Source organism: Trachypithecus francoisi, unplaced genomic scaffold (genome assembly GCF_009764315.1).
Source record: "Trachypithecus francoisi isolate TF-2019V2 unplaced genomic scaffold, Tfra_2.0 Lachesis_group2, whole genome shotgun sequence".
Lineage (NCBI taxonomy): Eukaryota > Metazoa > Chordata > Mammalia > Primates > Cercopithecidae > Trachypithecus > Trachypithecus francoisi.
Genome location: NW_022681465.1, coordinates 86,573,668 through 86,599,308, shown reverse-complemented (window position 1 = coordinate 86,599,308; position 25,641 = coordinate 86,573,668). Strand labels below are relative to the sequence as shown.

Genomic DNA, 25,641 nt, shown 5'->3' with positions numbered 1-25,641 from the left:
AAGAGAGTATTAAATAGTACAAAATGAGAAGAAAATATTACGGCAAGTTTTCAGTATTTTCCATAAATTGTGATTGTGATTTAGTTAAACCTGCACACTGCAAGCCCCAAAATAACCACTAAAAACATAACTCAAAGAAAGCTAAAAAGTCAAAAGAGAAATTAAAATGGTACACTAAAAGATATTTGTTAAACAAAATAGAAGGCAGTAAAGGAGGAAAAATAAGGATTAAAAAAAACATGAGAAATACACCAAAAGACTCCCAAAACCAACAACAAAAGGCAAATATAAATCCAACCATATCAATCATTAAATTAAATTACTGAAATTTCATGAAGTATTTTCTCTAAGCACAAATTAAATTAGAAATAAACGGCTAAGTATATGGAAAATCATGTTTGAAAAGTAAACAACATACGAGGGAACCAAGAGAAATGAAAAAATGGAATGAAAATGAAACACAGTATTATCAGTTTACAGGATGCATTTTAAGCAGTACTAAGAGGGAAATTTTATAGTTTTATAGAAACACTTATATTAAACATAAATAATTATCTAAAACTTCAAGAAATTTCTACACCAGGCACAGTGGCTCACAGCTGTAATCCCAGCACTTTGGGAGGCAGAGACGGGGTATTGCTGAGCCTAGGTGTTCAAGAGCAGCCTGGGCATCATGGCGAAATCCCACCTCTTAAAAAAAATATATATACTTGGCCAGGTGTGGTGGCTTGCACCTGTAATCCCAGCACTTTGGGAGGCTGAGGCAGGAGGACTGCTTGAGCCCAGAAGTTCAAGACCGGTCTGGGCAACACAGACCCTGTCTCTACAAAAAAAAAAAAAAAAAAAAAAAATCAAAATTAAATAAATAAATAAAATTAAAAAATTAGCTGGGTGTGGCAGCACATTTCTGTACTCCCAGCTACTAAGGAGGCTGAGGTGGGAACATCAATTGAGCCTGGGAAGGTGAGGCTGTAGTGAGCCATAATCATGCCATTGCATTCCAACCTGGTTGAGACCCTGTCTCATAAAAGAAAAAAAGAAATTTCTGGATAGACATGGTATACCAAAATTGGCTTTAAAAAACAGGAAATTAAATTAGGAACTAAAAATCTTCCCACAAAGAAATGCCTAGGCTTAAATGGCTTCACTAGTGAATTCTATCAAACATTTAAGAAGTATGCCAAATACACAAAGCCTTACGGAAAACAGACCAGGAGGGAACACTTCCAGCTTCCAGTTTACTTTAAGAGATCAGTATTACTCCAACACCAATGCCAAAGACTTTATAAGAAAATGACATACCGATAATCCTCATGATGACACAAAAGTCTAGAATAAAACAGAGTCAGCTCTCTATACATGCAGGTTCTGAGGACTGAAAATATACTACTGTATTTGCAAGATGAGGAACCCATGGATACAGAGAGACAACTATTCATATCTGAAGGTTCCACAGGGCCTACTGCAGACATTTGAGCTTCTGTGGATTCTGCTATATGAGGGGGCCTGGGAACCAATCCTCCCCTTGGATAATGAGTGACAACCGTACTGGCAAACTGAAATTGGCAACATACACAAATGATCATCTGTCATAAACAACCAGATTTATTCTAGGAATACAAGGTTGGTTTAAAAATCAGAAAATTTAATATAGTACTCTAAGAGAATAAAAAGCTAATATCACATGATTTCTTCAATAGATGGAAAAATTCATTTCACAAAATACAACATATTTTGATAAAAATTCTCAATTTTTTGTTTACTTTCATTTATTCCCTACTAAGACCAGAAAGAAACAACTTCATTCTCATAAAGAGCAACCAGCAAAAAACAGCTAATATCATAATTAATGCTGAAAGACTGAACGTTTTCTTCCTCATATCAGAAATAAGGCAAGGATGTCCACTCTCACTACTATCCAATATTGTACTAGATATTGTCAATGCAATAAAAAAGACACACATATTGAAAAGGAAGTAAAACGGTCTTTTTTCACAGGCAATGTTACCATCTATATAGAAAGTCATATGGAATGTACGAAAAAATTAATAAAACTTAAGGAAACATAATGAGGTTGCTGGATAAAATATCAATATATAGGCCGGGCGCGGTGGCTCACGCCTGTAATCCCAGCACTTTGGGAGGCCAAGGCGGGTAGATCATGAGGTCAGGAGATCAAGGCCATCCTGGCTAACACTGTGAAATCCCATCTTTACTAAAAAATACAAAACAAAATTAGCCGGGTGTGGTGGCAGACGCCTGTAGTCCCAGCTACTCGGGAGGCTGAGGCAGGAGAATGGCATGAACCGGGGAGGCGGAGATTGCAGTGAGCCGAGATCGTGCCACAGCACTCCAGCCTGGGCGACAGAGCAGGATTCCGTCTCAAAAAAAAAAAAAAAAAAAATTGTATTTCAATATACACACTATTGGCAATCCAAATATAACCTTAAGAAAAAATGTGGCGGCGGCACCCAAGATGGCCGAATAAGAACAGCTCCAGCCTCCAGCTCCCAGCCTGAGCGACACAGAAGATGGGTGATTTCTGCATTTTCAACCAAGGTACCGGTTTCGTCTCACTGGGGCGGGTCAACCAGTCCATGCTGGTCAGTGGGTGCAGCCCGACCAAAGAGAGCTGAAGCAGGATGAGGCATTGCCTCACCTGGGAAGGGCAAGGGGGAAGGGAATTCCTTTTCCTAGCCAAGGGAAACTGAGACACACAACACCTGGAAAATCGGGTAACTCCCACCATAATACTGCGCTTTACCAAGGGTCTTAGCAAACGGCACACCAGGAGATTATATCCCAACTGGCCCAGAGGGTCCCACGACCACGGAGTCTCCCTCATTGATAGCACAGCAGTCTGAGATCTAACTGCAAGGCGGCAGCCAGGCTGGGGGAGGGGCGCCTGCCATTGCTGAGGCTTAAGTAGGAAAACAAAGCTGCTGGGAAGCTTGAATTGGGTAGAGCCCACCACAGCTCAAGGAGGCCTGCCTGCCTCCGTAGACTCCTCCTCTGGAGACAGGGCATAGCTAAACAAAAAGCAGCAGAAACTTCTGCAGATGTAAATGTCCCTGTCTGACGGCTTTGAAGAGAGCAGTGGTTCTCCCAGCATGGAGGTTGATTCTGAGAACAGACAGACTGTCTGCTCAGGTGCATCCCTGACCCCTGAGTAGCCTAACCGGCAGACATCCCCCACTAGGTGCAGACCCACACCTCACACCTCACACGGCTGGGTACACCTCTAAGACGAAGCTTCCAGAGCAAGAATCAGAGAGCAACACTTGCTGTTCAGCAATATTCTATCTTCTGCAGCCTCTGCTGCTGATACCCAGGCAAACCGGATCTGGAGTGGACCTCAAGCAAACTCCAACAGATCTGCAGCTGAGGGTCCTGACTGTTAGAAGGAAAACTAACAAACAGAAAGGACACCCACAAAAAAATCTCATCAGTATGTCACTATCATCAAAGACCAAAGGCAGATAAAACCACAAAGATGGGGAAAAAGCAGTGCTGGAAATTCAAAAAATCAGAGCGCATCTCCCCCTCCAAAGGAATGCAGCTCATCGCCAGCAATGGAACAAAGCTGGACGGGGAATGACATTGACAAGTTGAGAGAAGAAGGCTTCAGTCGATCAAACTTCTCAGAGCTAAAGGAGGAACCATGTACCCAGCGCAAAGACACTAAAAACTTTGAAAAAAGAATGGAAGAATGGATAACTAGAATAATCAATGAAGACCATAAATGAACTGATAGAGATTAAAACCATGACATGAGAACTATGTGACAAATCCACAAGCTTCAGTAACTGACTCGATCAACCAGAAGAAAGAGTATGAGTGATTAAAGATCAAATAAATGAAGTGAGAAGTGTAGAGAAAAAAGAGTAAAAAGAAATGAACAAAGCCTCCAAGAAAAATGGGATTATGTGAAAAGACCAAATCTACGTCTGATTGGTGTGCCTGAAAGTGACAGGGAAAATGCAATCAAGTTGGAAAACACTCTGCAGGATATCATCCAGGAGAACTTTCCCAACCTAGTAAGGCAGGCCAACATTCAAACTTAGGAAATACAGAGACCACCACAAAGATAATCCTCAAGAAGAGGAACTCCAAGACACATAATGGTCAGAGTCACCAAAGTTGAAATGAAGGAAAAAATGTTAAGGGCAGCCAGAGAGAAAGGTTGGGTTACCCACAAAGGGAAGCCCATCAGACTAACAGCAGATCTCTCAGCAGAAACTCTACAAGCCAGAAGAGACTAGGGGCCAATATTCAATATTCTTAAAGAAAACAATTTTCAACCCAGAATTTCATATTCAGCCAAACTAGGTTTCATAAGTGAAGGAGAAATAAAATCCTTTACAGACAAGCAAATGCTTAGAGATTTTGTCACCACCAGGCCTGCCCTACAAGAGATCCTGAAGGAAGCACTAAACATGAAAAGGAACAACAAGTACCAGCCATTGCAAAAACATGCCAAAATGTAAGGACCATCGATGCTAGGAAGAAACTGCATCAACTAACAAGCAAAATAACCAGCTAATATCATAATGACAGGATCAAATTCACACATAACAGTATTAACCTTAAATGTAAATGGACTAAATGGTCCAATTAAGAGACACAGACTGACAAACTGGGTAAAGAGTCAAGACCCATCAGTCTGCTGTATTCAGGAGACAAGTCTCACATGCATAGACACACATAGGCTCAAAATTAAGGGATGGAGGAAGATCTACCAAGTAAATGGAAAACAAAAAAAAGCAGGGGTTGCAATACTAGTCTCTGATAAAATAGACTTTAAACCATCAAAGATCAAAAGAGACAAAGAAGGCCATTACATAAGAGTAAAGGGATCAATTCATCAGGAAGAGCTAACTATCTTAAATATATATGCACCCAATACAGGAGCACCCAGATTCATAAAGCAAGTCCTTAGAGACTTAGACTCCCATGCAATAATAATGGGAGACTTTAACACCCCACTGTCAACATTAGACAGATCAATGAGACAGAAAGTTAACAAGGATATCCAGGAATTGAACCTCTGCACTAAGCGGACCTAACAGACATCTACAGAACTCTCCACCCCAAATCAACAGAATATACATTCTTCTTGGCACCACATCGCACTTATTCCAAAATTTGACCACACAGTTGGAAGTAAAGCACTCCTCAGTAAATGTAAAAGGACAGAAATTATAACAAAGTGACTCTCAGACCACAGTGCAATCAAACTAGAACTCAGGACTAAAAAACTCAATCAAAATCACTCAACTACATGGAAACTGAACAACCTGCTCCTGAATGACTATTGGGTACACAATGAAATTAAGGCAGACATAAAGATGTTCTTTGAAACCAATGAGAATAAAGATACAACTTACCAGAATCTCCGGGACACATTTAAAGCAGTGTGTAGAGGGAAATTTATAGCACTAAATGCCCACAAAAGAAAGCAGGAAAGATCTAAAATTGACACCCTAACATCACAATTAAAAGAACTAGAGAAGCAAGAGCAAACACATTCAAAAGCTAGCAGAAGGCAAGAAATAACTAAGATCAGAGCAGAACCGAAGGAGATAGAGACACAAAAAACCCTCAAAACATCAATGAATCCAGGAGCTGGTTTTTTGAAAAGGTCAACAAAAATGATAGACCACTAGCAAGACTAATAAAGAAGAAACGAGAGAAGAATCAAATAGACGAAATAAAAAATGATAAAGGGGATATCACCACGGACCCCACAGAAATACAAACTACCATCAGAGAATACTATAAACACCTCTATGCAAATAAACTAGAAAACCTAGAAGAAATGGATAATTTCCTGGATGTTTACATTCTCTCAAGACTAAACTAGGAAGAAGCTGAATCCCTGAATAGACCAATAGCAGGCTCTGAAATTGAGGCAATAATTAATAGCCTACCAACCAAAAAAAGTCCAGGACCATATGGATTCACAGCCGAATTCTACCAAAGGTACAAGGAGGAGCTGGTACCATTCCTTCTGAAACTATTCCAATCAATTGAAAAAGAGGAATCCTCCCTAACTCATTTTATGAGGCCAACATCATCCTGATACCAAAGCCTGGCAGAGACACAACAAAAAAAGAGAATTTTAGACCAATATCCCTGATGAACATCAATGCAAAAATCCTCAATAAAATACTGGCAAACCGAATCCAGCAGCACATCAAAAAGCTTATCCACTATGATCAAGTGGGTTTCATCCCTGGGATGCAAGGTTGGTTCAACATATGCAAATCAATAAATATAATCCCGCATATAAACAGAACCAAAGACAAAAACCCCATGATTATCTCAATAGATGCAGAAAAGGCTTTTGACAAAATTCAACAGCCCTTCATGCTAAAAACTCTCAATATATTTGGTATTGATGGAACATATCTCAAAATAATAAGGGCTATTTATGACAAACCCACAGCCAGTATCATACTGAATGGGCAAAAACTGGAAAAATTCCCTTTGAAAACTGGCACAAGACAGGGATGCCCTCTCTCACCACTCCTATTCAACATAGTGTTGGAAGTTCTGGCTAGGGCAATCAGACAAGAGAAAGAAATCAAGGGTATTCAGTTAGGAAAAGAAGAAGTCAAATTGTCCCTGTTTGCAGATGACATGATTGTATATTTAGAAAACCCCATTGTCTCAGCCCAAAATCTCCTTAAGCTGATAAGCAACTTCAGCAAAGTCTCAGCATACAAAATCAATGTGCAAAAATCACAAGCATTCTTATACACCAGTAACAGACAAACAGAGAGCCAAATCAGGAATAAACTCCCATTCACAATAGCTTCAAAGAGAATAAAATACCTAGGAATCCAACTTACAAGGGATGTAAAGGACCTCTTCAAGAACTACAAACCACTGCTCAGTGAAATAAAAGAGGACACAAACAAATGGAAGAACATACCATGCTCATGGATAGGAAGAATCAATATCGTGAAAATGGCCATATTGCCCAAGGTAATTGATAGATTCAATGCCATCCCCATTAAGCTACCAACAGCTTTCTTCACAGAATTGGAAAAAACTGCTTTGTTTACATGGAGCCAAAAAAGACCCCGCAATGCCAAGACAATCCTAAGCCAAAAGAACAAAGCTGGAGGCATCATGCTACCTGACTTCAAACTATACTACAAGGCTACAATAACCAAAACAGCATGGTACTGGTACCAAAACAGAGATATAGACCAATGGAACAGAACAGAGTCCTCAGAAATAATACCACACATCTACAGCCATCTGATCTTTGACAAACCTGAGAGAAACAAGAAATGGGGAAAGGATTCCCTGTTTAATAAATGGTGCTGGGAAAATTGGCTAGCCATAAGTAGAAAGCTGAAACTGGATCCTTTCCTTACTCTTTATATGAAGATTAATTCAAGATGGATTAGAGACTTAAATGTTAGACCTAATACCATAAAAACCCTAGAAGAAAACCCAGGTAGTACCATTCAGGACATAGGCATGGGCAAGGACTTCATGTCTAAAACACCAAAAGCAACGGCAGCAAAAGCCAAAATTGACAAATTGGATATGATTAAACTAAAGAGCTTCTGCACAGCAAAAGAAACTACCATCAGAGTGAACAGGCAACCTACAGAATGGGAGAAAATTTTTGCAATCTACTCATCTGACAAAGGGCTAATATCCAGAATCTACAAAGAACTCAAACAAATTTACAAGAAAAAAACAACCCCACCAAAAAGTGGGCAAAGGATATGAACAGACACTTCGCAAAAGAAGACATTCATACAGCCAACAGACACATGAAAAAATGTTCATCATCACTGGCCATCAGAGAAATGCAAATCAAAACCACAATGAGATACCATCTCACACCAGTTAGAATGGCAATCATTAAAAAGTCAGGAAACAACAGGTGCTGGAGAGGATGTGGAGAAATAGGAACACTTTTGCACTGTTGGTGGGACTGTAAACTAGTTTAACCATTGTGGAAAACAGTGTGGTGATTCCTCAAGGATCTAGAACTAGACATACCATTTGACCCAGCCATCCCATTACTGGGTATATACCAAAGGATTATAAATCATGCTGCTATAAAGACACACACACACGTGAGTTTACTGCAGCACTATTCACAATAGCAAACACTTGGAATCAACCCAAATGTCCATCAGTGACAGACTGGATTAAGAAGATGTGGCACACATACATCATGGAATACTATGCAGCCATTTTAAAAAAGGATGAGTTCATGTCCTTTGTAGGGACATGGATGCAGCTGGAAATCATCATTCTCAGCAAACTATCGCAAGAACAGAAAACCAAACACCGCATGTTCTCACTCATAGGTGGGAATTGAACAATGAGATCACTTGGACACAGGAAGGGGAGCATCACACACTGGGGCCTATTGTGGGGAGGGTGGAGGGGGAAGGGATAGCATTAGGAGATATACCTAATGTAAATGACTAGTTAATGGGTGCAGCACACCAACATGGCACATGTATACTTATGTAACAAACCTGCACGTTGTGCACATGCACCCTAGAACTTAAAGTATAAAAAAAAAAAATTACAAAAAAAAAAGAAAAAATGTGATTCACAATAGCATAAACAGAAATACTTAGGAATAGGTTTAAGAAAACATGTATAATACCTATACACCGAAAACTGCAAAATGTTGCTAACAGAAATTAAAGCTGACCTACATAATGGAGAAATATACCATTTTCATGGATTGAAAAAGTCAGTATTGTTAAAATGAGAATTTTCCCCAAATTAATTTATAAGTTCAATAAAATCCCTATCAAAATTAAAATGGGCTTTCTGGTTGGAAATTCACAAGCTAATCTTAAAATGCTATTGGAAATACAAAAGACCCAGAAGTGCCCAGTTTTTAAAAAGAAAGAAGTTATAAGATTCTCATTACCTAACATCAATACCTACTATAAAGCCACAGTAATCAAAATAGTGTACTAGTGTAAAGACATAACAGAAAGTCCAGAAACAATCCAACACAATTTACAGGTAATTTCTCAGAATTCAATTCAATGGGAAAAGATAGTACTTTCAATTGGAACAATTATATATCCAAATACAAAAAGGTAAATTGAGACCCTTTCCTCACATGTTACAGGAAAACTAACTTGAGAAGAATCACAGATCTAAATGGAAGAACTAATACTATGAAATTGCAAGAGGAAAATTAAGAAGAAAATATTTGTGTTTTGGGATAGGCAAAATCACAATTAGGTAATTTTTAGGTATACCAATTGTATGATCAATCAATAAAATATTAAGAAATTAAACACTTAAATTAAAATGCTTTCTCTACAAAGATAGTCATCAAGAAAACTGAGACAAGTCACAGAATGAAAAACATACTTATAAATCACATCTGCTTTTAAAAAAAACTTGTATGTTAATAAAGAATTCTTACAATGCAATTAAGACCAACAACCCAATTTAATACATCAGCAAGACTGAAATAAACAATTCAAAGATATATAAAGCAATGATAAACATGAAATGATGCTTAACATCCTTAGTCATCACAGAAATGCACATTAAAACTACTCTGTGACATCACTGAAACGGGTATAATAAAAAAAGACAATACCAAGAGTAGGCAAGGATGCAGAGAAACTGGCACCCTCATACATTTCTGGTAGGAATATAAAATGGTACAGCCACATTAAAAAATAGTTCAGCAGTCTCCTCAACAGTTAAATACATATTTTCCATAAAATACAGCAATTACATTCCTAGGTATCTACTTTACCTAAGAGAAATGAAAACATAGGTCCACTTAGAGACCTGCACATGAAAGTTTTTACATCAGTATTATAATGGCCAAAAGATGATCAGTGTTTGCCTGTGGCTAGAGATAGGAATGGGTTTGAATGCACACACACACAAGAGAACTGAATAGATGTTTTTTAAAACTGGTAAGGGTGCACAATTGTTCTGATTTACTAAAACTCACTTAACTACATATTTATGATAGACGAATTTAATGGTAAGTAAATTATATAATAAAGCTATTCACACACAATAAAAAAATCAGCAGTGTCAGAAAAAGTATTTGGTTTACATACCTAAACAACCTGATACCAACATGTTAGTCCTAGTACCAGGTTTATAAATAAAATGTTGTATCCTGCTACAGTTAAGCGCTGAAGTAGGAGTTTACCTAAAGTCCTTTAATTACTAGGGAAAATCTTTATGTGAGATCCAAGAACCACTCCTTGAAATTGTAACATCTGGTGTGCATATACAATTATGTACCTAATCAGGTTTACTTTTTATTGAAGTGAAATTCACATAACATAAAATTAACCATTTTAAAGTGTATATTTCAGTGGCATTTAGTACATTCATAGTGTTACACAGCCAGTACCTCCATCTAATTCCAGTACTTTAATCATCTCCCAAAAAACTCTGTACTCACTAAGGAGTTATTCTTTACTCCCCTCCTCTCACTAGTTCCTGGCCCCCACCAATATGCTTTCTTTCTCTATGGACTTACCTATTCTGGATATTTCACATAAACGGAATCATACAATAAAGCAATTTTTTTGACTCCAACTTCTTTTAGTAGGCATAATGTTTTTCAGCATGTATCAGCACTTCATTCCTTTTTATGGCTGAGTAATATTCCACTGTCTGGATATACCACAACTTATTTATCCATTCATCATCCACTGATGGACATCTGGATTGTTTCTACCTTTTGGCTATTGTGAATAGTGCTGCTGTGAAGATTCGTTTAGGTACCTGTTATCAATTATTTGGCGGTACAAATCCAGGAGTCGAATTGCTGGGTCACATGATAATTCTACACGTAACTTTTTGAAGAATTGCCAGACTGTTTTCCACAGCAAACCTCAACAGGTTTTCAAGTATCTACAACCCTGGTGAATTTCTTAAATTCTCTTTATGATTTCCTAGCCCAAGTTTTACAGCAGGTTTCAGTATATCTATATGAAAACTTCCTCTACAGAAAAATCTCTCCTCTTGTAGGAAAAATGAAAGCAAGGTTACACTAATGGCCAAAATTTGAATTAGTATACATATGCTGGCTTTAAATGCATAAAGCACCAAACATACTGCAATTAAATTAGTTTCTCTAAGTGAAACAATAATTGAACTAAGAGTAGTCAAACCTCTTCTTCTATATCTGTGCCTTAGGAGGAAACCGGTTTGTGACTTAAGCACCTTCTGAACAGGAGTGGACTCTTAAGAAATTCCACAGAACATAACTAGGGTGATAGAGAACCATAATGTGTTTAAGGCTGAGAAACAGATAAAGACTACTCTGCAACTGGCTGATACTGCTAAGATGACACTATAAGATACAAACTTCACTCCTCTAACTCAACAAAGAGAAAAACTGAGACTTACACAGCTAAGTCAAGGTCTGGAAGGAATGAATACAGTGATCAGATAAGCCCTGACCAGGAATACAAAATTATTCAGCACCCAACAAGGTAAAATTCACAATGTTTTAGTATCAATAAAAAAGTGTAAGGTATGCAAAGAAGCAGGAAAATATAACCTGTAATGACAAGGGAAAAAAAATCAATAAGAACAAATCTGAAAATGAGACAGATGACGGAATTAGGAATTAATAACACAATGATCTGATAAGCCAAGGTCTGGAAGGAACTAATAATAAATAAGATAACCAGATAAGGAAAAAAATATTCCAGGATTCATGAATTATTCTGACCACTGCTATGATTTAAATGGCCCCTACAAAATGTATGTAGAAATTTAATTGCCAAAGTAATGGTATTTGGAAGTAGAGCCTTTAAGAGGTGATGAGGTCACGAAAGCTCCATCTTCATGAATATACTAATTATATTATCTTGGGAGGGGATTATTAAGGGGGCGGGCCCCAGTTAAAAGGACAAGTTCGCCCCAATTTCCTCTCCCTTTCTTGCCATGGGATGACTCTCACCAGAGGCCTGTGCCATGCTCTTGGTTTTCTCAGCTTCCAGAACCATGAGCTACATAAACTTCCTTTCTTTTAAATTACCCAGTCTGTGGTATTCTGTTATAGCGGAATATAGCAACAGAAAATAGACTAAGACAACCACCATGCCAAGATGAAATGGCTGATGAACAGGATGAATGGTGCCATTTTTTATCTGTTTCTTTTCTCTACAGTCTTCTTTACTCTTTAAGAGTACCTAACTCAGCTACTCCACTGGAAAAGTCATAGAAAAATACGTTATAAATTGTAAAAGTTAAACCAAAAGAGTCAATCTACAAGAGATTGCAAAATGCCATCCACATCAATGAGCACCATCCATCCACTTTTAGAATGGTCCAGTGCCTATCAAACATTAATATTCATCACCTGGTGATCTTGTTACAATGTAGATTCTGAAGCAGCAGTTACAGGGTGACAGGGTGGGGCTAGAGATTCTGCCTAACAAGTTCCCAGGTATTATCAAGGACTATACTTTGAGTAGCAAGACTACACAATCTTGGTTATCAAATATATTTTAGAAGAACAGGAACCTACCAAAATACGTGAACTATTGTAGTAATACATAATGTACATTAAAAATAACACAGAAAACATCCACTTACACCAAGATGGAGTAATAGAAACTGGCTTTACCCACCCACCTGAAACAATGATAAACAGAACAAAATATATGAAACAATGGTTTCATACACTGGATATAAGAAAAGTAAGCCCCGAGAGAGAGAAAACAAAGTAGGTAATCCAAAATTACTGCCTAGATTTTCCAAACTGCAGTTCTAAGATGGGGGACCAAGGTAAACCCTGTTAGTTTCCCTAAGTTGAACAGACCAAGATCGTAGTCTGTGAAGGAAAGGGAGCTGGAGTTTGCAGGGCAGAATACCAGAGAAGACAACTGCAAAGAGAAGGCTCTGAAAATGTGGTGAGCATCTGCAAGTCTCCAGGTAGTAATGATCTGTGAATAAGTCTTAAGAAATTATCTGAGGCCAGGGAAAAACCAACCAAGAGGAGAAGAGATAAAAATTATCAATTCGTATACATGACTGGCAGAAATGTAGTTTCCCACCAGCTAGAATGGAAAACCTCAGAATTCACAAGACACTGCATAGAATACTGAGAAGAATACTGACTAAGTCATGGGGAAAATCAGCCCTAGCTTAATGCTATTCTGGTCATGCCTAAAAAAGTCATAAAAGTAAGCCTCAAAACGATATTTTTTCCAAGCAACTTAATTATACCTCAGAACAAATCTCATAAATATGTACAAAAATGCAAAAGTATTCAGCACCCAACAAGGTAAAACTCGCAACGTTTTGGCATGTAATAAAAAAGTATCAGGTATGTCAACATGCAGGAAAACACAGTCTATAATAAAATTTTTCAAAAAATCAATAAAATCAGATCCAAAAATGAGACAGATGATAGAATTAGTAAACAAGGATATTAAAAGTTACTATAACAGTACTCTATATGCTCAAGAAAGTTGAGGAAAATTAAATAGCACGTTAAGTAAAAATACGGAAAACACCAAAAGACCCAAATCAAAATTTTACAGATGAAAACTCTAAGTGTCTGAGGTTAAAAAACACACTGGCTAATATTAAAAGCAGATTAAGATATTGGAATTAAAAAAAAAAGTGAGGCCGGGCGCAGAGGCTCAAGCCTGTAATCCCAGCACTTTGGGAGGCCGAGACGGGCGGATCACGAGGTCAGGAGATCAAGACCATCCTGGCTAACCCGGTGAAACCCCGTCTCTACTAAAAAATACAAAAAACTAGCCGGGCGTGGTGGCGACGCCTGTAGTCCCAGCTACTCAGGAGGCTGAGGCAGGAGAATGGCGTGAACCCGGGAGGCGGAGCTTGCAGTGAACCGAGTTCAAGCCACCGCACTCCAGCCTGGCGACAGAGCGAGACTCCGTCTCAAAAAAAAAAAAAAAAAAAAAAACAAAAAAAAAAACAGTGAATAAACCTGAAGTCACAGCAATAGAAACTATCCAAAATGAAACACAGAAACCAAAAATAAAATTATAATAAATAAGCACAGCTTCAGTGGGCTGTGAACAACTTAAAGGGGCCTGATGTAAGTATAACTGGAGTCCTCAAAGAAATAAAGGTAGCGGCAATATTTGCAGTAAAAAATGTCTGAAATTTCCCCAAATTTAATGAAAACTATAATAAATCCACACTTCTAAGAAACACTACAAACTCAAGTATAAGAAACATGGGGGGAAAAAAAAACTACCTCAGTCACATTATAATCAAGAAGTCAGTGATTAAAAAAAAAAAACCAAAGAAGCAGGAAAGTCAATCCATCAAAAAGACCAGGAAATAACACAGATAAAAGTAGTAACAAGGACATTTAAAGTTTTTGTAACTGTACCCTATCTGTTCAAGAAGATAGGATTGCATTCCTATAAACTAGAAATAGAAGAAAACATTAAGAAAAAAAGAGGAAGCTAAAAAAAGCTAAGACACGGAAGAAAACAAAAATAAATTGAACTTCTAATAAAGAAAATATAATATCTGAGATGAAAAATGCATTCAGTTCATGCCTGTAAGCCCAGCACTTTGGGAGACCAAGGCAGGAGAATCACCTGAGCCCCTGAGCCCAGGAGTTTGAGACCAGTGTAGGCAACATAGCAAGATTTCATCTCCACAAATTATCAAAAACTTAGCCAGTCATGGTGGCGCATGCCTGTGGTCCCAGCTACTCAGGAGGCTGAGGTGGACTGCTTGAGCCCAGAAGTTTGAGAATGCAAATGAGCTGTGTTTGTGCCACTGCACTCCAGCCTGGGTGACAGAGCAAGACCCTGCCTCAAAAAAAAAAAGCAGCACTCAATGAGATTAACAGCAGATTAGAAAATTTAGAAGCAAAGATTAATAAATTTAAAGACATTGCATCAAAAATGATCCAAAACTGAAACTCAAAAGAAAAAAAAATGAATATAGTATCAGTGAGTATTGAGACAACTTTAAGTGGCCCAATATAGAGTCCTTGAACAAGAGCACTGAGGACTGCAAAAACAAACCCTAAGACAAGAAAAAAAATGCAAAAATAACACCAAAGTACATAAAAAACAAACTGCTTAAAATCAATGATCAAAATAAATATTAAAAGCAGCCAGAGGAAAAAAGACACATTATGTACAGAGGATCAAAGGTATATTGGGATTTCTTGTCATAAACTATGCAAGTCAAAAGCCAGTCTTAAGAAAATTACAATTCTATACCAAAGGAAAATACCTCTCAAAAATAAAAAAGTAAAAGATTTTCTCATCAGTAGAACTGCACTATAATAAAATGCTAAAGGCATTTCTTCAGATAGAAGGGAAATGATGCTGTACAGAAAACAAGATCAAACGTCACTTATCAGACATGTCAAATTATTTAAGAAACATATTTATTTAAGAAACATATCAAAAACATGGCCAAGCATGGTAGCTCATGCCTGTAATCCTAGCAATTTGGGAGGCCAAGGTGGGATGACTGCTTGACCCCAGGAGTTCGAGACCAGCCTGTTTGTGAGTTTGAGACCCTGTGTTGTCTCTAAACAAAAATAAAAAATTAGACAGGTGTGACGGTGCATGCCTTTAGTACCATCTACTAGGGAGGCTGAGGCAGGCAGATTGCCTGAGCCCACAGGTCAAGGCTGCAGCGAGCCATGACTGCACAGAAGAAAAAAAAAAAAAAAAAAATCACATCAATAGATGCAAAAAAAGCACTTGACAAAATCTAGTATCTAAATATTTTATACACATATACATACATACGCAAACAAAATCTCTGCAAACTAGGAACAGAAGTTCCTCAAACTGATAAATAAAAAGCATCTGTGAAAAACCAACAGGTAATATCATGCTTAACAATGAAAGCCTGAGTGTTTTTCTCCTAACATGAGGAACAAGAAAAGAATGTCCTCTTTTATTACTTCAATTAAACACTGTATTAAAGGTTCAATAAGACAAGACATTGTTCAAAAGGGACAAGTAAAACCATCTTCACTTGCAGAAATTAAACAACAAAAAAGAAACTTCTAAAGAGTGAAATAAGACACAAAGTGATTTTAAAAAGAAAGCTACTCACTCGGCGCATACTGTTTTTCCTGCTGATGTATGTGCAGATACTAGAACAGACTGATTATTGTCAACACACTGAATGGCTTCTCTTTGAAAAGCATCAAGAATGAATGGGTATTCCTATAAAAACAAAATATTAATATCTGCATAAAAACATCTAGTCATATCAGAGCATACTTAAAATCAAAACACAAGCAGGCTACCCCCCAAAGCATTCTGGGAGTATTCCTTTATAATTCTATTTAGAAAACATACTACACATTAGTGAAAATAAGGAACAGTAAACTACATTTTTGCCCAAACAACATAGAAGCTAATTCTGCTCTCTAATCTTTCGATTATTACATTATGTTGGTACGTATTATATTAATAACAAAATAATTATTACCATTTATCAAAAACAAGCTCTGTGGCCAGGCACTGTGCAACACATTTTCCATATATTATTACTAATTTTCACAACAACCCCTATCATAGATATTATTTCCTTTCACAGGCAGGAACTCTGAGGCTCTAAAAAGTGAAGTCTCTCAGTAAAGTTCACTCTATAGAGGCAGAACATTACATCTATTAGACTTTAAGAGTTTATGCATACTCTACCATACTGCCTTTTTTATTTACAGAAAATTACTTGGAAAATTAAACCTTAAAATTTCTTGGCCTTTTAAGGTCTATTAGGCCTTCAAAATCCGTCTAATAAAAGCAGAGTTCAGGTTTCATTAAAAGCCTGTTAAAACCCTAAAACTATAGGCAAAAACTAGTACGCATGTATTTTTTTCTGTAGAAAGGCTGATAACTTTCATTCCTTTTAAAAGGTTGAGAATCACAACTTTAATATTTTAAAATCTCATCACGTGATAGCTGGTTTCCAGCATAGTTGTTAACTAATTCCATTCTCACTACATTTGTCTTTGGTTGGCTTGTTTTTGATACATACATATGTATGTTCTGGGAAATAAAAAATCTCATTTGAAATAAGAATTTTAAGAAAAAGAGAGTCTCAGAAAACCATATAAACTGCATCACCCAAAGTACAGACCTTAGCAGCTTTTCCAACTCGAGGTTTAAGTGGTAAATAATCTTCATCTGCAGGAAGCGCAACCTGGTAACAAAGTAAAAAAGAAAAAAAAAAAAAATACCTCACCAACTATTTGACAACGGATGTATTTAGCATTCCATAATGAATGATGGTTTGGAAAATAAAACTGATGAACCAGAGTGATGAACTTTAACTGTCTTAGACACTGTAAATCAATGACTGTCTTTCAGAACAAGGCAAAAAGCTAGTTTCGACACTCAAAAATTACATCTACTTGCTGTCTACAGGTAATAACTGAAAGCTGATGTTTATTTCCCTGAAGAAACTGTGTATTTATTAAAGTTGAAACTACTACAACACAGAAGAATAACAACACAGTGAGTAGAAAACAACATAGAACAAAAAGAGAAACTTTTGAATGCTCATATGCTGACAGGGAATGGCAATTAGAAAAAAGGAGACTCTAGAGATAGTTAAGGGAAAAGGAAATTAATAAAGTCTTCGTGCAGTGTGGCGATTCCTCAAGGATCTAGAACTAGAAATGCCATTTGACCCAGCAATCTCATTACTGGGTATATATCTAAAGGATTATAAATCATGCTACCAAAAAGACACATGCACACGTATGTTTATTGCGCCACTATTCACGACAGCAAAGACTTGGAACCAAGCCAAATGTCCATCAATGACAGACTGAATAAAGAAAATGTGGCACATATACACCATGGAATACTATGCAGCCATAAAAGCTGATGAGTTCATGTCCCTTGCACGGACATGAATGAAGCTGGAAACTGTCATTCTCAGCAAATTATCACAAGAACATAAAACCAAACACTGCATGTTCTCACTCGTAAGTGGGAGCTGAACAATGAGATCACATGGACACAGGGCAGGGAACATCACATACCGGGGCCTGTAGAGGGGTGGGGGGCTAGGGCAGGGATAGCATTAGGAGAAATACCTAACGAAGGTTGACAAGTTGATGGGTGCAGTAAAGCACTGTGGCACATGTATACCCATGTAACAAAATTGCACATTCTGCACATGTACCCCAGAACTTAAAGTATAATAATTAAAAATAAATAAAGTCTTTGTGGAGATAGGATAAGATACAACCAACAACACTGGCAGAACAACCATCCTTAGTCTGGAAGGGGAATGTGACAGGTGCAAATAGCCTTGGTGATGGAGGTTATAATCAGAGGACATTTCAACTTGATATCCTCAAGCCTGTGAAGAGGAAAAGTCACCCTGCTGAGAAAGTAAGAAGTGACAGAATGATGGGCTTAAAGATAATCATGGAGCACAGAAAGAGCTTCTGATCTCTTGAAAATAGAGTTTATTTATTTATTTATTTCTGAAACAGAGTCTTGCTCTGTTGCCCAGGCTTGAGTACAGTGGTGCGATCTCAGCTCACTGCAACCTCCAACTCCCTGGTTCAACAATTTCCCTGCCTCAGCCTCCTGAGTAGCTGGGATTACAGGCACACACCACCATGCCCAGCTAATTTTTTTTGTATTTTTAGTAGAGACGGGGTTTCACCATGCTGGCCAGACTGGTCTCAAACTCCTGACCTCAGGCAATCCACCTGCCTCGCCCTCCCAAAGTGCTGGGATTACAGATATGAACCACCGCACCCAGTCATGTTTATGTTTTTCCATCTTTTATAAGCCCAGATAACTGAATAGGGTCTCACATATCTTGAATGATCAAATAGACATTGCACCTGTCAGACAATATGTACTATTTCTAAAACATAAGAGACTTTCGGTAGAAAAATAAATATTTTAAAAGATAAATTTCTAAAAATCATATATTTTGCAGTAATACGGATGCAGCTGGAGGCCATCATCCTAGGTGATTTAATGCAGAAACAGAAAATCAAATACTGCATAATTCTTGCTATGTTTAGTGAGAGCTAAACATAGGGTACACATGGACATAAACATAGGAACAACAGACACTGAGGACTTCAAAAGCAGAAACTGAAAGTGGGAAAGGGTTGAAAAACTATTTAATACCTATTGGGTAGTATGTTCACTATTTGGGTGACAGGTTCAACTGAAGCCCAAACCTCAGCATCACACAATATACCCACGTAACAAACCTGCATATGGCTAGGCACAGTGCCTCACGCCTGTAATCCCAGCACTTTGGGAGGCCAAGACGGGTGGATCACCTGAAGTCAGGAGTGTGAGACCAGCCTGACCAACATGGTGAAACCCAGTCTCTACTAAAAATAAAAATAAAAACTAAAAAATAAAAAAAATTAGCCAGGCGTGGTGGCATGCACCTGTAATCCCAGTTGCTTGGGAGGCTGAGGCAGAAGGATTGCTTGAGTCTGGGATGCGGAGGTTGCAGTGAGCTGAGATCGCATCACTGCACTCCAGCCTGGACGACACAGTGAGACTCTTAAAAAAAAAAAAAAAAAAGTCAAACCTGCATATGTACCTCTTGATTCCAAAGTTTTTTTAAAAAAAAAGATAAAGTTCTAAACCTACATCAAAAGCCTTTTTAATTTGGATTACTCTGCTTATTCAATAGACTTTCAATGAGGTTCTCCAATTACCTATAAAAATAACTTGCTATAATGTTTATACTATAATAAAAAGTTTTGAGAAGAAAACAGTGTTATAGTTCCATTATGTCCTTAATGTGTATAAATTCTCACTTCTAAATGGATACAAGCTATCACTGACCACCATCTTGTGGCAGAACAAAGAAACTGCAATTTATCAGTCAATGGAGCAAGACATGAAATAGCATGTAACCTTCAAAAGTAGCACTGTTACTTAACTTTAGGAGTAGGAATGTTCTAAACACCTATTCTATGCTAGGTACTTTACCTAATTTACTTCTATAATCCTCACAACCACACCACAAGGTAGATCCCTTTATTGCAAATCTTAAAACTTCAAAAAAACAATGTTTTTTAATAAACAAAGAAGTTAAGAAATTTACCCAAGATTGGCCTGGCGTGGTGGCTCACGCCTGTAATCCCAGCACTTTGGGAGGCTGAGGCAGGTGGATCACGAGGTCAGGAGTCTGAGATCAGCCTGGCCAACAGAGTGAAACCCCGTCTCTACTAAAAATACAAAAATTAGCCGGGCGTGGTGGTGCGCGCCTGTAATCCCAGCTACCCAGGAGGCTGAGGCAGGAGAATCGCTTGAACCCGGGAGGCAGAGGTTGCAGTGAGCTGAGATCGTGCCACTGCACTCCAGCCTGGGTGACAACAGCGAAATTCTGCCAAAAAAAAAAAAAAGCTGTCAAAGTAAGAAACTTACCCAAGATTATAGTTAGGAAAAATGCTGGGGGAGGATCTGAACCCAAGTTTAATTACAAAGCCCCAACTCTTCCACTAGGTACCCCATGGAAACTATTGTTTCCAAGGCCCTCACGGCTAAACTGTCTGCTGATCATCATACTAGATAGTCCAAAGAAAAATCCCATTTATAACACTAACCTTCAGTATGTTGTTTGTGCTTACCTCATGTGTACAACCTTCAACAGTTTCAACTGATTGTACCTTGACTCTCGGCATCAGTTCTGCCAAACTTAAAAAAAATATTGTTTAAAGTTACACAAAAATAAATTACTTTTCTATAATTTGATAATAAGCCTCACATTGCACTGTTAAGGAAAATGACAATGTCCAATCATCAGTATTCCACACAGGAAAAACTTTGGCTATTAAGAATACATAGAAATGTTTTCACATTATGCAAATACACACTGAAAATTAAAATGACCAGTTAACATCCTTTATTACAGATACAGAACATACTGCCAAGGATTATTCAAATAATTATGTCAGCTTAGTTCCAGTAACTCTTTTGAATAAAAAGTACCTCTACCAAGCACTGTCACCACTTCAAAACATAAGCTGGTTATAAACCATTGCACAATAAAAAGTATAAAATAAACTAGCCCAATTCATTTGTTGCTATTATTTATAGAAGTGTTCCCAGACAGGCACAGTGGCTCACACCTATTATCCCAACACTTTGGGAGGCTGAAGTGGGTGGATCACTTGAGCCTAGGAGTTCAAGACCAGCCTGGGCAATATGGCAAAACCTCACTACAAAAAACTCAAAAATTAGCACACGTGGTGGCACACACCTGTAGTCCCAGCTACTCAAGAGGTTGAGGCAGGAGAATCACTTGACCCTGGGGAGGTTTAGACTGCAGTGAGCTGTGATCACACCACTGCACTCCAGCCTGGGTGACAAAGTGAGACAATGCCTCAAAAGAAAAAAAAAAGTTCCTTATTCTCATCAAAATCCTACATTATGCTCATCTGTTTAGACTCTGAAAAGGCAAAACTGAATAAACTGAAGAAAAATAGATGTATTTCTGTGCTAGATTCATTATTATCTTACTTTACTTCTGAGATTTAAGTCAATAATACTACTTTGGACAAACTGAAAAGTTACAAACAAGTAACAATGACTTTAAACTACAAAATATTATGTTGTAACATTATAGTAGCCTGGGAAAATGGAGCACCTTAAATATTCCAGTGACACATCTATCACCATTTATAGGAGATAATTTTACTAACTATAACGAAAGTTAACTGGTTTTAAAAAAAAAAAAAAATTACAGAAATTGTAAACTCTTCATGGTAGTGCCAAGTTCGAATACGGCACATTAGAAGGGAGAAACAAAGTTGTAAGATCATTACCACAATAGAAAACCAGTCAGCCAAGGGTACTGGCATCAACGTTTAGAAAGTTCCAGCTTCCAACATCAGATTCCAGCCACAGATGACCATAGCAGGAGTCTGGAGATGCACAGCCACTCTATTCTACATGCAACAATGAAAATCTAATTCCCTCTAATGTTCCTTCCCACTTATTCCTTCCACTGAGTTAGCTTTATTTTTTTCTTTTATTCCACTCTTCCAGTTACCCTTTTCCTGAGGCGTTAACACATAAAGAAAATATATTTCTTTTTTTAAAAAAAATCAGGTGTTAAGATTTTTTTCTCAAAACTGGATTCTGAAGTATTAAAAGATGAGTATTTTCTACATTGCTTTCCAATTCCCCAAACTTTGGTAAGTGTTCTATATTTACATGCCTGTATAAAAATAGAAAGAATACCTTCATTTCTTGAACACAGGCATATATCTAAGTAGCAACATGGAAACAAGTTTTAAAATCTCATGCAACCACCTGAATTATGAGTTATTAACATTTAGGACTTTGGAAATATTACCTTAAGTCTTCAGTTATTGACTCTTCTATCCTGGGCTTCTTTCCAAAAATGGGTTCATCTGTACCTTCGAAATCTACATCTCTCTTATTTTTTCCATTATTAGTTGGTTCTGATTGTAATTTACCATCAAAACGTTTCCTGAAAAGTAAATAGTTTGGAATGAATTCTGCAATATCCACTTTTACTTTAAAGGCAACATCATAAAATACTGCTCTACACCATTAACAGAAAGTCATGTTTTAAATAGATGAATATTACAAACAACAACTGGCTAAAGCCCAGAATACCTAGTAAAACTGAATACTATCGCATTTGTATTTCATTTTTCTTTGAAGGTTTAAAATTATTTTAAAATTCACATTAACATAACTATTAAATATATTTTCTTTAAAACTGTAAATTAAAACACCATTAGACATTATTAACATGAGTTACTTTAGCAAACATTTAATGCTTTCTCTAAAGCCATGATACTACTATTTGGAAGAAAATTTTTTTTGTGATTAGATTTGCTGGTCAAAAGTAGTGACAATAAATGATGTTTGGAGCTGGGCACGGTGGCTCATACCTGTAATCCAAGCACTTTGGGAGGCTAAGATGGGTGATCACTTGAGGTCAGGGGTTAGAGACCAGGCTAAACAACGTGACAAAACCCCATCTCTACTAAAAATACAAAAATGAGTTGGGTATGATGGCCCACGCCTGTAGTCCCAGTTACTTGAGAGGCTGAGACAGGAGAACTGCTTGAACCCAGGAGGCAGAGGCTGCAATAAGCTGCGATCGCGCCACCGCACTCCAGCCTGGGAGACAGAGCAAGACCGTCTCAAAATAAATAAATAAATAAAAGGTTTGGTACACTGAATATCCATAGGGGAATTCAATCTGACCTTTACCTCATCATACACAAAAATCAATTCCATGTGAATTTTAGATCTAACTGTGAAAAGGCAAAAACAACAAAGAATCTAGAAGATAAAATGAGAAAATTATCTTCCGGACTTCTTAACCAGGACACAAAATTAGGGGTGAGGACTATAAATCAATTATTAAAAGATAACCCAATTAAAAAAAATGAGCAAAGGGCTTAGCGGCTTACTTTAGAAAAGAGGATATTCAAATGGGCAACAAGCACATGAAAAGGAGCTCAACATCATTACTTATGACAGAACTGTGAATTAAATAATATTAGGTCAGTGGCTCAAACGTTTTGGTCCCAGAATCCTTTCTCAGTCTTAAAAGTTATGAGACACTCTAATGAATTTTGTTTATGTGGTTATATCTATTGATATCTGCAATATTAGATATTAAAACTAAAAAATTTTAAAATACTTATTAATTCACTTTAAAATGGCAATAGTAAAACCACTACATATTAACATGAGTAACATTTTTGGTAAAAAAATAACTATTTTGTAAAAAAATTTTAATGAGAATGGCATAGTTTTTATATTTATATACTTCTCATGTCTGGCTTAACAGAAACAGCAGGACTCTTACCTGTTTCTGTATTCAACTTGCTAAGACACATTGTTTTGGTCGAAGCATATGAAGAAAAATCTAGCCTTATACAGATACGTAACTAAAAAAGGACAGGATATTTTAATAGACTTTTCGGAAAACTGTGAATTTGCCCCTCTTATCCCATAACAAAACAGTCACACTCTGAGAACTGCTACTCCATTTACGGTCATGAATTGTGCAAACAATTTTGAGCCAAAGCCAAACATAAAAATATATTTTGTATTATTCCACTTACATAACAGTCCCAAACAAAAAAATTAACACATGTTGCTACCAGGATAGTTATTTCTCTAAGGGGCACAGAGGGGTTTCTGTAATATTCTATATTTTTGCACAGAATGGTGGTTGCATGGATGTGTTCATATACTCTAGAAATCCATCCCATAATCTGCACACTTTTATGTTCTATTTAAAGAATTTTTAGGCCGGGCGTGGTGGCTCACACCTGTAATCCCAGCACTTTGGGAGGCCGAGGCTGGTGGATCACAAGGTCAGCAGATAGAGACCATCCTGGCTAACACGGTGAAACCCTGTCTCCACTAAAAATACAAAAAATTAGCCGGGTGTGGTGGTGGGCGCCGGTAGTCCCAGTTACTCCGGAGGCTGAGGCAGGAGAATGGGGTGAACCCGGGAGGTGGAGCCTGCAGTAAGCCGAGATCGCACCACTGCACTCCAGCCTGGGCGACAGAACAAGACTCGTCTCAAAAAACAAAAAACAAAAAACAAAAAGAATTTTTAATATAGGGTAACACAATAATACTGATTCATATGCTTGAACAACCTTTCCATAATGAAGTTCATTCTTTGATATTTAGTGAAACCTAAAATTTATAAATTCTGTCACCTCCAATTTTGCGAAAAAGCTATTCATTCTAGTCCCATTTTGCGAACCTCTTCTGGACAGGCCATCAACATCCTTGGGCCTCAGTAAAATAAGACATTTGGACAATAACTAAGATCCTTTCTAAGTGTAACATTCTATTATTCTATCTCTGAGTAAGCAACAACTAAGCCACTGTATTTAAAACACTACCAGGAGCTGGTTCAAGTCTACAAAACAAAGAAACATGAAAGTTCCCAAACCTTTGAGAAACTGAAATTCATGGTAGAACACTTCTAGTCAGAAGTGCTATATTACTCTTTAATATTGCATGTCAGACTTTTAGGACTCCAGTTATTTATTTCTCTCATAACTTGTTATGTATGTCACATGTGGAACTTGCACACAAACACAGAAGTTATCCAGGAAGGCTGGAAATGAAGTGTTGCAGATAACCGGCTTACATTTTAAGGATAAGGTTTTAATTTACTGAAACCATCTGAGAACGTTATTCTTCTTAGTTCATAAGGGTAGCATGCTCTATATAAAGCACAAGAAAGAGCACCAAATTGGTCATTAAACCCAAACAACAAATTTGGCCAACATCTAATTATAACTTATTGGCCAACAAACCCAAACTGGGGTAACTAGCCTGTAATCACAGAGGATAAAAATCAATCTCTAACCTATAGAGGAATTTGGCAACACCTAGCAACACATTCTAAAATGTTAAGTCATGAAATTCAAAGACTAGTACATACTACATGAGAGAAAAAAGACATGACAACCAAATCACTTAATTCTATATAGAATTATTTTCTTATAAAGGACATTAAAGCAATTGATAAAATCTAGATAAGTCTGCAGATTAGGTAACAGTACTGTTATCAATATATAATTTCCTAATTTTGATAACTATAAACTGAACTGTGGTTACATAAAAGAATGCTCTCATCTTCAGAAAACACACACTAAGC

At 37.4% G+C, this 25,641-nt stretch overlaps 1 protein-coding gene across 1 annotated transcript in view; it reads right to left on the bottom strand.

The window, feature by feature from the left end:
• MTREX (Mtr4 exosome RNA helicase) overlaps positions 1-25,641 on the bottom strand; it is a 131,610-nt gene that overhangs the window by 94,547 nt on the left and 11,422 nt on the right. Inside the window, exons 2-5 of the mRNA XM_033179573.1 lie at positions 22,324-22,461; positions 20,594-20,660; positions 17,104-17,166; positions 16,072-16,184 (exon numbers count right to left, since the gene is read on the bottom strand). Of these exons, the coding sequence (XP_033035464.1) occupies positions 16,072-16,184; positions 17,104-17,166; positions 20,594-20,660; positions 22,324-22,461 (381 nt within the window). The remainder of the gene's footprint in view (positions 1-16,071; positions 16,185-17,103; positions 17,167-20,593; positions 20,661-22,323; positions 22,462-25,641) is intronic.